The sequence below is a fragment of the Athalia rosae genome, chromosome 3, assembly GCF_917208135.1.
Source record: "Athalia rosae chromosome 3, iyAthRosa1.1, whole genome shotgun sequence".
NCBI classification, from domain to species: domain Eukaryota; kingdom Metazoa; phylum Arthropoda; class Insecta; order Hymenoptera; family Athaliidae; genus Athalia; species Athalia rosae.
The window spans coordinates 4,315,656-4,329,460 of record NC_064028.1 but is presented as its reverse complement, the minus strand read 5'-3'; the positions used below and the strand labels follow the sequence as shown (position 1 = coordinate 4,329,460).

The 13,805-nt window shown below is 40.0% G+C and overlaps 4 protein-coding genes across 10 annotated transcripts in view; 2 read left to right on the top strand and 2 right to left on the bottom strand.

The window, feature by feature from the left end:
• Window positions 1-882: 882 nt before the first annotated feature.
• LOC105686207 (protein bric-a-brac 2) lies at window positions 883-5,291 on the bottom strand. Of its 4 annotated transcripts, none has more exons than XM_012400832.3 (6): window positions 4,983-5,291; window positions 4,643-4,829; window positions 4,382-4,564; window positions 4,054-4,309; window positions 1,755-2,135; window positions 883-1,653 (listed from the first exon to the last, which is right to left on the bottom strand). In XM_012400832.3, the coding sequence occupies exons 2-6, from the start codon at window positions 4,826-4,828 to the stop codon at window positions 1,361-1,363; spliced, it is 1,299 nt and encodes a 432-aa protein (XP_012256255.2). In that variant the 5' UTR covers window position 4,829; window positions 4,983-5,291; the 3' UTR covers window positions 883-1,360. The 4 variants fall into 4 exon arrangements, with proteins under 4 accessions (XP_012256255.2, XP_012256256.2, XP_012256258.2 ...); XM_012400833.3 differs by having other exon boundaries at window positions 883-1,635; XM_012400835.3 differs by having other exon boundaries at window positions 883-1,596.
• A 231-nt stretch (window positions 5,292-5,522) lies between these two features.
• On the top strand, window positions 5,523-8,247 carry LOC105686757 (nuclear pore glycoprotein p62). The gene is made up of 4 exons (XM_012401869.3): window positions 5,523-5,966; window positions 6,052-7,078; window positions 7,198-7,444; window positions 7,555-8,247. The coding sequence occupies exons 1-4, from the start codon at window positions 5,879-5,881 to the stop codon at window positions 7,915-7,917; spliced, it is 1,725 nt and encodes a 574-aa protein (XP_012257292.2). The 5' UTR covers window positions 5,523-5,878; the 3' UTR covers window positions 7,918-8,247.
• Window positions 8,194-9,485, bottom strand: LOC105686758 (checkpoint protein HUS1). The gene is made up of 3 exons (XM_012401870.3): window positions 9,296-9,485; window positions 8,762-9,171; window positions 8,194-8,668 (listed from the first exon to the last, which is right to left on the bottom strand). Exons 1-3 carry the CDS (start codon window positions 9,345-9,347, stop codon window positions 8,297-8,299), a joined length of 834 nt encoding a protein of 277 aa, XP_012257293.2. The 5' UTR covers window positions 9,348-9,485; the 3' UTR covers window positions 8,194-8,296.
• Window positions 9,486-9,848: 363 nt separating this feature from the next.
• The window catches only part of LOC105686703 (myb protein), a 43,619-nt gene continuing 39,662 nt past the window's right edge, over window positions 9,849-13,805 (top strand). Inside the window, exon 1 of one of the 4 annotated variants that reach the window (XM_012401775.3) lies at window positions 9,849-10,194. In XM_012401775.3, the coding sequence (XP_012257198.1) occupies window positions 10,130-10,194 (65 nt within the window). In that variant the 5' untranslated portion in view covers window positions 9,849-10,129. Of the gene's footprint in view, window positions 10,195-10,313; window positions 10,673-12,343; window positions 12,595-13,805 lie in introns of those variants that run through there. The other 3 variants (XM_012401776.3, XM_012401773.3, XM_048652160.1) reach the window with 3 other exon arrangements.

The following is a 13,805-nucleotide window of genomic DNA, read 5'->3' as shown; positions in this document are numbered from 1 at the left end:
TTAAAATACGCCTTCCGGCTACTTACCCTTTTTTTTTTTGATAAAGAGGTCCTTTTGATGCAGATATTCTAGGAAGGCAGATATAAGGAAGCGTTGCGTATTTATCTTTATCCTCTCATCGTCAGGTTGTTCTGGAGATATAAAAATTCTCAGTTAGAATCTGCAATCGATGAAAAGTTTGCTTATTATAGTTCTAGAACAACGTCCATTTTTGAACAAGAATAGTTTTTCAAACAAGCAGCCAGTGGGCGTTGAGGGGAAATAGGGTCAGAATGTTAGGGGTAGAAGTTTGAGCCTGGAATTTGAAATGATGGCTGCATGAAAAGAAACTCACGTACTTGATAAAAGCCTTGAGGAATCCAAATAAAAATCGAGTCTTATTCTGTTTCAATTTCAACTTGAGAAAAAATGAATTCGCTCCATTTCACTTTGACACAAACGAGAATGATTTTTTGTCACAAATAAAGAACAAAAATTATTCCATCTCACCTTCTTATCACCTTTTGCTATTCCGCAGCATAAATAAAGATCTGTTACAAGCTGGTTTTGAAACACCCTTGGTACCCGAGATTAGAAATAAAGTCGCTTAAAGTTTTTCCAGACCGACCCAGCGTCAGATCGGGAAAACCTCAACCTCTGGGACTGCATGATTACTCAATTTACTAGATTATTTACGAAATTTCCGTTCTATGGCACCAAATACTAATTGTAAGTGTTTCAAACCCCCACGTAAGGAACGACTTTCGCTATTTTGAATCACATTGAGACAATGGCGGCGATCACGTGACGTTACGAAAAGTTGTAGGTCACGTGATCTGCTACCTGCCGTCCCAACTGGCGCGAGAAATCAAAACAAATAAAATCGTATATTCGTTGATTGTATACGTATGAACATTTATTTTTGAACAACTAGATATTACATAATGTGTATTTATGTATAAAGTATTAAAATTTTAAATGTTGAATAAAATAATTATTCTCTTTCCCGATCGAGCGTTCGAATACACGTAATATCATTATAAAGCGATATCATTAAATTATTCTGTACCTTTGCCAGCTGTACTTGTTCGTGATACAATGATATCTATAATTCTCTAACGAAGCTTTTTAAAGTACAACAAAAGCTAACTCACAAATATTCTCCCCTAAGTCAAGCTCCAAATATCTATAATCTACGCACTGCGGCATTGTAAGGTCGCTTGAACTCGTTATAAGCAGATTACTTGAAATGCAGAGGACTAAGTTTTCCTCGATAACTTTGTTGGTCCTCCTTAAATCTGCTCTCAAAGTAATCATATTACAGTAACTTCAATTACCTCCAACAATTATAATCACTCTTGGGGGGATGCAGAATTGGAATTTACGTCACATCGGCACGATGAATATGCCTCGATTGTTGTCTTGAAGTATCGTAATAAGTTACACCAGCACGCAGGATATCTCCGTGTCGAAAGACATCGTGAGGAGAGGATAGAGATGGCAGAGAAGGCAGCGGCGGGAGCAAACAGCTCAACATGCTGGCCGTTCCATCGGAAGAATAAATTCCATTATTAGGAGGACCCATTGGAGTGGCGCACGAACTCACAGGTACACTTCCTGAAAGACAAGATTGTTCTCCAGATCCTGACAAATTTCCTGGAACCATAATGTTCCCTGAATGGAAATCAAAAGAAATTTGATGTATTAATCGTTACTTTCAATTGAGGGAATTGGAAATCATAAATCATAGTTAAGTCACAGGTATTTCCCATTACCTGGTAGACTCAAATTGGAAACACTAGAGACACTAGCAGCAGAAGACGCCATGGATAAAGGAGTGACGGTTTGTATGTCAGAACTTTCCGTTGATCTCATATGGGGATGTTCAACTCTGGAGGATGTGAGGCTTGATAGATCAGCAGCTCCGGTATGCAATTCTCGATTATTAAGGAGTATTTGAGAAGCACGATGAAAATCATCATTTCGCTCTGTCTTCCTATGACGAACGCGAACGTTGTTTTTACTGGATTTACCATTTCCAAAGTGGAGTAGTTCCAAGTGTCTTCTCAAATTTCTTGACTGACGAAGGATAGCTCCGCATAAGGGGCAAGTTGCAGGTTGATCAGACATGCTTCTGGCTTTCGAATTTCCGTCTCCTAGAACGAAAAGTTACTTTTTTCTTCAAACATTTCTTTCTATTACGTTGAGGCTCTTCAAATAAAATGAAGGAAGGAACTGAACTAGTGAATTAATAGCGATGAATCGTCGTTGTTTTATCTGTATTATAGGAATTTTATTTACAAACCATGAGATTGTTAATACAATGTACATATCTTAAACCTACTCTAATATTCTATAAGTAGAGTAATTACTGTCTGTTTGTCAGCGTAAAACAAGGTAAAATTACGATGAACATGCTTAAATTAAAATAGGCATTGTCGTGTGGAGAGATTACGTATTTTAAAGACTCATGAGAAAACAAACCTGTATAAAAACTTAAAAGTGAGTTAAGTGCTGATTGAGAGGTATGGAAGAAACTATAAGAGTAAAAAATTACAACTCTTCCCTGATAAGCGAAATTCATTGATTACGAATTAAAAATACCTATGCCACTAGACAATCAGGTGTTCAAATATATTTTCCGTAGCAATGAATCAGCCTGCGCAAGGCTCCTAATGCGAGACTCAAAATCGGAGCCGTAATATCGTAAATACAATTTGGAATCAGTACAGGATTGCATTACGATACAAGAGGCAGTGAATTTGATAACCTAAGCCTATCCTAAATATTAGACTACCAACTAAATATTCCCATGCATTCATTATTTCAATAATAATAGTGATAACGGTAAATGGAAGAGACATCATTAAAACCGATTAAAAATCACAAACAACTTTTGCAGTTGATCCTTGAATTAAATCAAAAACTGTTGTAAAAATTTACATCTGTATAATCATCGTCGTACCACTTGGAGCTCATAATTTATTCATCCTCTTCATATCGCGAAAGTTCATTTCATCTGGCTATGGTCGGTGACGAAATATTACTGTGCGGAGAGACCATGTTCGATCCATGGGGTGATACTAAAGACCCATGGGGCGAAGAAGAAGGCAGAGGACTTGGTTTACACTCAATTTGTTCGCAACCACTGCTTCCACTGTCAGTTCCATAATTAACTGAATGTCCAGTATACCCCGGAATTTCAAGTTCAGGTTTAATTTCAATGATCATTGGATCGGACGACGAATGCTGCCCGGTGTTAGCATTGAAGCGATATTTGCACGAAGACAGAAGGTGACGTCTCAAATTTCTAGCCTGTCGAAGTGTTGCCCCACAGAGGGGGCAAACGCCTGGACAATCGGAAGCACCTCGTATTTTGGATGCACCCAACATCATGGCGTTTACAGAGGCGCACCCAGGAGCTGAGGAAGTAATGGGGATCGGAACACTAGGAGGTAAGCCAATGTTGAGAGAACTTGGAAAAGAGGGTATGTGCAATGGAGAATATTGCTGCATCGGCATTAATGTGTGAAGATGTGGTTCAGAGTCCGGCAAATCCTGGTTAGCAGCGGCGTGAGAGTCTTCACAGATTAGTGGCACTGAATGATGCGGTTGTGGCGAACGAGACCCATGGTGATTAGAATATTCCGAACGTTCGTTAACTGTTGACAGACACAAACACAATGTTACCATTCAGGGCTGAACTGACCTCTAGATTATAAAGGAAATTCGACGAATGTTATGCTAACTCTCTGAAAACGAAATTCGTAATAGTAAACGGCATTCAAATAGCTTTCGGCGCACTTAATGCACGTTCACAATTTGTTCTTCCACATGAACTTTCAACACATTGTTACTTTGCATCTGACAGAAAAGCAGTTCAACCCAAATGATGGATGTGCTTGTGTCCGTGTATTAAATAACTAGTTTCAAGTAAATAAATTTTTCAACAAGAATCCAGAAGAATCTGTTACAATTGTAACTTTAGAACCCATAAATGTAGCGGACACAAAACACAATTATATGAGTGACAATTTATAACAAATAGAAAATTTAGATCTTTAATTTTCTCACCTGCATCATCTCCGTGATTACCGCTGCTGTCATCATGTTTACGATCATAATCCATAGTCCTGCTTTCCTGATTATGTCCATCAAGTGGGCGATTTTCAGTATCATGATTATCATCTGTTCTGGGCCACTTGCAGGATGAAGAAGAAGATTTCGTGCGTCTTTTTCTTCGTCTGAGTGGCAAATATGAATTGATAACATCACGTGCCAAAGCTTCGCTGGCTGCAGGAATGGCAGATAGGGGAATTTCCTCTCCATTCTGAAAAAAAACATAAAATTTAGAACAGGTACACATTGTTTCAAAGTTATAGTCTATCGCCTTGAAAATCACCTCTGTCAAGACGGTAGGTGGTGTTAATCCATGAATATTGAGGCAATGGGCTGCCTGCAGCAGTGACGGCAACTGAGAAGGCTCGACACTAATTTCGCCTCGATAAACGAATTCTAAGAGAGATTCTAAGTCATCTGCTCCAATTCCAGCCAGCATGATAACAGGATGTTGGCAAGGCGTGCTCTAAAATGATTAATTATAAAAATTAATTCTTGGCTATTATATTCTAAGATATGAAAATGAAGACATCAGGAACCAAACCTTGAGCAGGTCAAGCAAAAATGGGCTAGCGGCACAAAGTACAATTTTATGTGCCGCAAAACTTCTTCCACCAGCAGCTAAAGTAACATCAACTAATTCCCCATGACCCCTAAGTAATTGTGCAGCAGTAGCAAGAGAGCTTCCAAACTCTCCCCACGAAAGACTGTATAGATGATTACTTCCCATCCTGTACAGAGTAGAAACTTCTATGTAGAAATTTGGATTGAACTTAACCAAGAATTGAATGTTTAACCAAGAAAATCAACAGCGACATGTACATCATAACATGGATGTGGCGTTTGATGAATCATACCAAACAATTGTTCTGCCACTAACTAACCTGTTCTTCAACTCGTGGTTTTTTCTTGGATGAAAGTCGATAAATAAAGCGAAAGAAATTTAAATAAGCCCAGGAGATCAGTAGAGATTGCTGTCTGTCATAACAGCAGCTCGTTAGAGGAAATTCTCAAGGAATATTAGAATGGGTTGGTTGTTGGGGAATATAAAGCTCTTGTAGAACGAATTCGCGCCCGTAGTATTTGTCATTCAACTTTTCAATTAAATAACATGGAGAATTCTGTTCAAATTGTCAAAATATTGAATCACTTCTACACAAACGTCACATTTTCTTTTCGCGACTCTCGCGACTGACGGCAGCGAGCAGCGACGTCAGTGCAAGTATAGGCATTATTTCCGCCTCATCCAGGAGAACATCCGGTATATTTAAATTTACGCTTTAACCGAGGATTTGTTTCAGTCAAAGCGTAATCATCGTCATTACTTCAGTATATCAGAAGATAGGGGATTCTGAATTAACAGGAAAGTTCTCAGATAGTCGGAATAAACACTTTGAAATAATTTAAATCACAAGTGAAATGTTACCACTGCAGTTCAGATAGTCGCTACCTCTGCTATGCCTCCACCCTCCATAGACTCGTCGTACTCACCAGTGTTCACTGCAACTGCGTATCTTCTTCACGTGTGTCATTTTTAAAATAATTGAGATATCACTTAGCTATCAAATCAACGATTTCAGACTTGTAGATCAGGTATAGAAAGAACTTATAGCGCGCACATCACGGTATCTTCATCGTTTGTTAATATACCTTAAAAAACCACGCGATTGTGTTGAAATTTAATCATTGAGGTTAATCGCCGAAACCGTTGTATTTCTGTTACCTCCGCTGTTGTATCCGTAGAAATAATACTTCGAAGTAAACGTAAACGAGAAAAAAAATGAGTTTTTCATTTGGCCAACCGACTACTCAGCCCTCAACCCAGCAAGGATTTTCTCTGGGTACTACTTCTCAACTAACAACAGGAGGTAGACACTCGTTTCTGTTTGTCGTGATCAATTAAAGTCATTTGTGATACTATCATCTATTTAAAAATAATAATTTTTTTTTTAGGTACACAGGGGATCACGTTTGGTGCTGTAGCAGCAGGTGCTGGCGATGCTAACAAAATCACAGCTCCAGGTTTCCCTCAGACGGCTATGCAGCCGCAAGCAAAATCTGACTCGCAGTTATTCGCTACCAGGTTTGCTCCAGCTACCACTCTACCTAGTCTTGGTGCAATTTCTGGTTTTGGAACAAATCCACCTAAAAATACGTGGTCCCTGCTCTCTAATTCTACAAGTGGGACTCCTGCACAATCTAGTAATCTAAGTTTTGGGGCACAAGTCAGCACCTCAATAAAAACAACTCCGCAATTGACTCAGCCAGGTTTCCAAGGATCAAACCCATCAAATGTCACGAGCTTGGGCAATGCCTTTGCCACACCATCGAATGTGCAAGGATTTAATTTCGGCGCTAATCCTGCCACTACTGCTTCCAGCGTCACTTTTAATTTAGGTGGCACACCAACTACTTCTGCACAACCATCCGGTGGTCTAACCTTTGAAACTCCAAAACCAACTCCCTCTGAAGCACCGCCAGGGACTGCTACCGCAACTACTGGAGGACTATCCAATCTTGCTTTTAGCGTTACGCCTAGATCCACAGCAGCGCCCAATTTTGCTACCGGAATCAGCTCAACTCCAGCTGCAACAGTCTTCAGTCTTCCATCCACTACTCAACCTATTCAAAATGTGGCAGCGGGAACTACCACCGCGCCAGTCTCCAGTGCAACAGGCACTTTCAGTCTCTCTGCACCTACATCTCAACCAGCCCAATCAACCGCAGCAACTTTCAATCTTGGCAGTACTGCTACAACCACACCAACTGCAACAGGTTTTAACCTGACAGCCCCAGCTGCGACGAGCTCTTTTGGTATCGGTAGTACAGTACCTACAACCTCGACACTTGGTTTCAACTTGGGTACAACAACATCTGCTGCAACAACTGCTGGATTTAATTTTGGCAAAAGTTCTGCACCCACAGTGTCCACCACGGCAACAACTAGTGCACCACAAACAAGTTTGGGGACTGCGACAAAGTAAGTAATTATCAAAAGTTATTATAAAATATAATTGAGTTCATAATTGGCTTGGAGTTGATTCACTTATTCAAACTTCGTGTATTTTTTTGTTATACTTTGTTTATTTCTTATCGCAGCGTAACAGCATCGACCGCTGCAACGAGCCAACCTGCTGGACTGAATTTTTGTCAGCTTGAAGAAGCTATCAATAAATGGACGCTGAAGTTAGAAGAACAGGAAAAGGCTTTTGTCAATCAGGCAACTCAGGTCAATGCGTGGGACAGACTTCTCATTGCTAATGGAAACAAAATTGTGTCTTTAAACCAAGAAGTGGAACGAGTTGAACTGGAGCAACAGCAGTTGGAACACGAATTGGATTACGTGGTGAGTAAAATCATCTGTTTTCTTTGGATATTCATAGTTATTTGAGGATTACTGATAATAGTTTCAACAAGTTACATAAACGACCGTTATGTTAATAATTTCGTTGCTAGGTTGGTCAACAGAGAGAATTACAGGACTGCCTAGTGCCCTTGGAGAAAGAACTGGCATCCGTGTCTGCAATAGACCCAGAGCGAGAGTACACTTATCGTCTAGCAGAAAACTTGGATACTCAGTTGAAGCAGATGTCCGAGGACTTGAAAGAGATAATTGAGCACTTGAACGAAGCTAATCGATCTCAAGACTCGAGTGACCCAATCGTGCAGATTGGTAAGATCTTAAATGCACATATGAACAGCTTGCAGTGGTTGGATCAACGCAGAGCGCTTTTGCAGACAAAGATACAACAGATTGATTCAATGCATCAGAATTTTAGACAAGAGCATGAACGCAGTTTTAATTTAGCATATAATTAATCATCACAAGTTGACGGTATTCAACCGTACTTATCCACCTGATGGAAAAGAGTCAAAGGAAGTTGAAGAATGGGTTTCCATTTGTATCGACCTGAGATATTTTAGGTAAGGAGAGTCTGTGTTAACGTCATGAAAACTACTTGAATAGTCTAATCATTGATGTGATTTAGAAATATCATGTGATATTAAAATGTTTTTGTTTATCAACAACACAAGTTAAATCCAAACCTGAGTCAAGAAGCACCCTTTCTATTGTTTGTAACCCAAGGAGCTTGATAACCGTTTTAATAAATATTGTATTTTGAAATATACAGAATTTCCTTAGTTAAAGATGACTTTAAAAAATAAACTAAATATAAGTGATTTATTCTAGAAAATTCTATGCGGATGCTACCGCTGGAATAAAATAATGTATCTCCATGTGGTTTTCAATGTTCATATACATGTTTATAAGTCTGTCTGCCACAATGTTGCACGTCACACTATCCGCTTTAATGACGTCCCAAGTTAAGAACATCGCAAATTTCTTAATATCAACAGTAGCTGTAACTTTTTCCTCCTCGTCTTGGTTTTGACTTTCTCCCTGTACTCTCAAGTCTTGAAAATGAGTTGCAACGGTAGCAAAACTTGTCTCTACCTTAAGGATAAACTTTCCCGATCTTGATGCTGTTATTATTAGTGTAGGGCTCATCTTCCCCATTTGGTCCACAACATTTCGTAAGTGTTTCAGTTCTGGCATATCGATAGAAATCTAAAAATAGTTAAGTTTATTTATTGGGTCAGGATGGCTAAGCAGCACATTGATTCTATGTCTCTGGCAGCAACTTTACCAAATTTTGCTTACATCAAATGATGGTACCACTGGTGCTTGAAATTCACTCCACTCTTTTCTAGGAATTACTGTTACTGGCACATCGTGAACACATTGCCGAGACTCGCTGCTAAAAGAGGGTACTTGATCTATTTCAATCGTTAAACAGGGTTGTTCTTTGTTGGTCAGTTTTATTTTCACACTTTTAGCAGCCATTTTCAAGGAGCTTAAACATTTAGCCAGCATAGAAGGTGAGAACTCCAAGTATATCTCATTGTGTTCATCTGATACCCCAATCATTGTATACTCGCTGAAAAATTGCTTTTGCGACAAAACTGTCCAAGCAATTGGCGACCGGTCATCACCTACGTGGAAGCAGACCTCATGCGTTGTCAATTTCATTACACATGTCCTTGCGAGGCGTGAGATAGTGTTCGCGACATCTAGTTAGAATTGAAAAGAAATTATGAGATTATAATATTTGTGTGATAAATATGGGTGTTGTTATTGCTTTTTAACCTAGGTTTTACTAATGCTGTTATTATATCGTCACTTGTGTCTTCTTACTAGTAAAATCCCGCATGGCTACGCCATTAACCATTCTGCATCTGAATTTCATTATTAGTTAAAGGTGTAATTGATGAAATTAGAGAAGTTCTTCTTGTTTTCAAAGTGTCAAGCAGAGCACATTGAGCACGCGACGCTGTATATGTTTGGCGCGAATTTCTGAACTACGAACTGTCATTACTGTCATTGGGGTCTAGTCCGTCGTTCCGAGATTTCTCATCTAACACATGTCTTTTTGAACCAAAAAGGAAGGAAAAAAGATTTATCCATTTTGTGAAGTGAGACATCATTGTTGTTCATCGAGAAGGTCTCCTAATTAACGAATAACTCCTAACGAATAACTAATCGGTTTAATAAAGCAATTGCCTATTTTAAAACTTTCTTATTGAGAAAATAGTGAATCTATATACATTGCATCGACTGAACCGACCGAACCAATGGCATTAGTTACTATCAATGACATTGGTAATTTAAACAAAGTAGTTCATCCGGTGATACGAAGATGTCGCCAAAATACGTGAATTGGTCCATCGTAATAACTTGCGAAAAGTTACCCCGTGGTCGGATCACTTGCCGGGTCCTTTGTGTAAACAAATTTGATATCTCGCGAAAAGTTAACGGTTTAAATTCTACTAAAAGGGTTCTGAAGCTTGGTCAGCCTCTCCGTAATACACAAAGATCTTTAAAGTTTCTTTAATCTTCATTCTAACAGAGATATTCTTTGGTGTTATTTTATTAAAGGATGTTAGCGGAGGGGTGAGATGAGTCGGCCATTTTGCAAAAATCATCTCACGCTCGAACCTAATCAATAATAAAAATAACACTAATAATTAAATGCTGACCAGCGGATATAAACAATGTTCCTATAGGAGTGCAATGCAGTTTTATCGATGCAGGAGGTGAGTCGTAATTAATCGATTTTGCATTAGTATTTATCTCATTGTCAGCGACTATTGTTATCCTTTTTTTCCCCTATCACGGAACGCGGGAACTCCTGATGTTGACGTTCAGCTCGAGACTCCGCGACATTTGTCTTCGTCGATGAACAATGTAAATATTTGTCTTCTAATATCGCACGATTCGAGATCGAATCAAGCTCCAATTGTGCTCATATTCCTCATCTGTCACAATACGCGTGCCGATTCCAGTCCGGTTGATCTCTTTTTTCCTAAACATCTTCTCGACTTTAACCCGGTTATACGTCGTGAATAATTTTCTTTACCGTTTACTTATTTCCCACAATAATTTCTCAGCATTCGTCGAAACATAATCAAAATTATTAAAAGGTGTTTAAAGCCTCGTTCAATAGAGGAAATTTGTTCGCCGAATGAAGATTTGTGAGGCTTTCAGCCTGGCTGATTCTCGCCAATTAATGAAGTACGTATAAACAAGAACTGATAACAAATCACCTTATTTTAAAATAATCGCGTGTTTTCTGTCTTTCGGATTTTTGCATGCACTCAAAAATAAGTCGAGGCGTCTCAGTTGAAATGAAATTGTTAACGAAGAATTGCTCCGTTTTTTATTACTTTATTTATTTTTTCATCGTTCACATAGAAACGACAGGTGGTGTAAGGACACGTGGCATACGTTAGTCACACCCGGCCTTCCTGTTAAATGTTGTTTTATTTTTCACCTCCATCCTTACGCGCATACACCCCATGGCGGTGTTTAATTCCCGCCCTTCAAGACGCCTTGTTATATTTTCCCGCCTATTTCGGCCGAACTTTACGCCATCGTTTCGCATTTTACGATCTATTGCCAAAAATCAATCGGATTTTGGAGAAAAAAAAATATTCTGGAATGACGTTATAAGTCTTTCGTTCAAGTCTATCGTGAAAAACCATATCTTTAAAATATTTCACATGCAGATTTGTCGATAAAATTTTATCGAGAAAAATTCGAGATGGAGAAAAAAGGTCGTTTCTCCACAAAACTATTTTATCAATGAAACCACGAATTTCTCCATTTCTCTTTTCCTCTCCGATTACGAGTACGCACACGTGTGTCTCATTTTTGAAGCCAGTAAAAGGCTCACATTTTCATTATTATTTTCTTTTCCTTTTTTACGAGAAGAAAATATACAAAGTCTCGACACCGCAGTGAGTCATATACAAATTTGTATATACCTACGATGTACATATACGTATATACATTGTATAATTCGTTTATCTAGAGTTAAGCTGCTGGTTCATATGCGGGGCGGGATGTTAATCCACAAACCTTCTCCAAACTCTCCAAGACATTTCCCACAATTTTCTCGCTCGTCTAAACACATCGTTTGCTCGAGTTGAATTCCTCTGAAAAAATACAAGAAAGAGCACCCCAATATTTTCGCCCGATTCCCTCTCACCCGGAGCGTCTCGCGAACAAGCTACGCATAATCGACGAAAGGAGAAAAATAACTCCGCGACGATCGAATTTCGAAGAGAATCTCGGTTGAATAAAATGTGTAAACGTGTCCTGCGGGGTGGCACTCCCGTTGCCAGTCGTCGAACCAACCGTTTCCACTTATCAATAAATAAATTGGTCCCAGTAGATACCGAGATACTTGCGTCGTTCGTATGACGTAATCGTATCCCGCATAGCAACTAACGTTAGGGACAGTCGGAAGGATAGAGAGGCGGACGAACGGACGGACGAATGAACCCATCGGACGGGACTCGACGACGAGTTGAGTTGAGTCGCGGAGTCGAGGGTTCAAATGGGGCAGCTGCCTTCTGTCTCTCCCATCGCATTGAACACAGAGGCGTATGTATGCTATAAGTATACTTACATCTGTACCTTACTTATTCCAAGCGTATATTACCCGACCGATTGTGAGAACGCGTTTACTCTAGACGCGTTCCTATATTTTGTCGCGTGTTCGGTTCTCGTATAAACTTTCATCTATACGAACATCTCTTTAATTGAATGCGCGCTAATATTTATTATATATATACATATACCTACGGTCTATATGCCTATATTATACATATATACATTTATTTATTTGAAGACGCCTACCGCGGGCGACGTCGCCGAAGGCTGCCCCTTCGTTTGATCGATCAAAGACTTTTGCCTTCGGATATCGGAGAGCGACGGAACAGCTAACGAGTATTTTATTTATTTTATTTATTTTATTTTTTTTCTATCATTTTTAATTCCATTTCGTTCGCACGGATCGGAATTCTCCGTTACGTTCGTTGTGCACCGCTATCGCCCTGGATAGGAATCGGGAGAGAAAAAAATATTCCGCTGCAGTTTCCGACTGCACATGCGGTTTTGCATCTCCGCACGGCGTGTGCGCTACGTATACGGTACGTTTTGCATTGAATAAGGTCACAATTATTCCGACCACAATTATTATTCCTTCTGCAATTGTACATTGTGTATAAATTTTTGCCTTTGTTCGCTCTACCGATCTTACTACACATACACATTGTATAATACGTAAGGTTTATAATAATATAATCTATGCAGGAATTTTACCCGCTTGTCTACAGTCTCCGTCGCCGTTGCATACGTGTAGGTAGCCGCTGCCGCCGCCGCAGGACGCAGGGAACGTCTTCGCTAATTTTATTTTCATATTATACTTAGTTATTATATCTTTCGAACAAAAGCGCGCTCTGTTTGTCATCTCTCCTCGGTTTCCGGCGCTCGCGGATCGTCGTTGACGATTTTTATCCTCCCTGATCCGGATCGATTACTTCGGGGGGATCGCGTGTCCGAAAAAATGACGTTTGAAAATTTCGGAGATATTTGGAATTCGGCTAAACGAGCCGTACCTCGGTTCTCGCGCCAACGGAGAATTCGGTCACGTCGCGTTGCTCGGGAGAGCCGGTAACGAGTCGGGTGGTTTTCGTTGATAATGAAATGTAACGGCAGCGGCGACAGCGACGCGCAGCCAGAGAACAGGAGGATGGGAGTCTGGGGATCGCTTCGCGTCGTGATTTCATCCCGCGTTATCTGTATTTTAACGCTCTTCCAGCGGCAAGAAACATCAGTCAGCACATTGCTTTAAAATCCTCTCGACTACGATACCTACGCGCATCGTCGCTCCTCTTTCGTATACACGCGTATAACAACATGCGGGCAGTGCCCTTTCGAGAAGACCATCGAACAAGAGGAAGAGGAAGAGGAAGAAAACTGACGGAGAAAAAATTATCCCTCCTTTCCGTTGAGACTCTTAAACGTCCGACACTTCGCAATATTCTTTTTCCCACCGTGCATCGTTCGATGTCCTCGGGGGGGTCGGTGCGGAAATTCGCCGATTCCAAAATCGCGTTGAAGAAGAAAAAAAAAAAAAAACAGAAAAGAAAAAAAAACAGGAAAATTTCGTAACGTATCATTTTTGTCGATAAGGACGAGTCCGGCGGGAGATGGGGAGATGAAAAAAAAGAAAAAAAAGAAAAATAATCGAGCGAACTTAACGAAGTTTCACGTGTACACGCGTGTATAAAGAAGAGGAAGATAAGGGGTCCGAAGATGCTGCAGGTCGCCTGGAGGTCCGGACAGGTTCCTGTCGAGT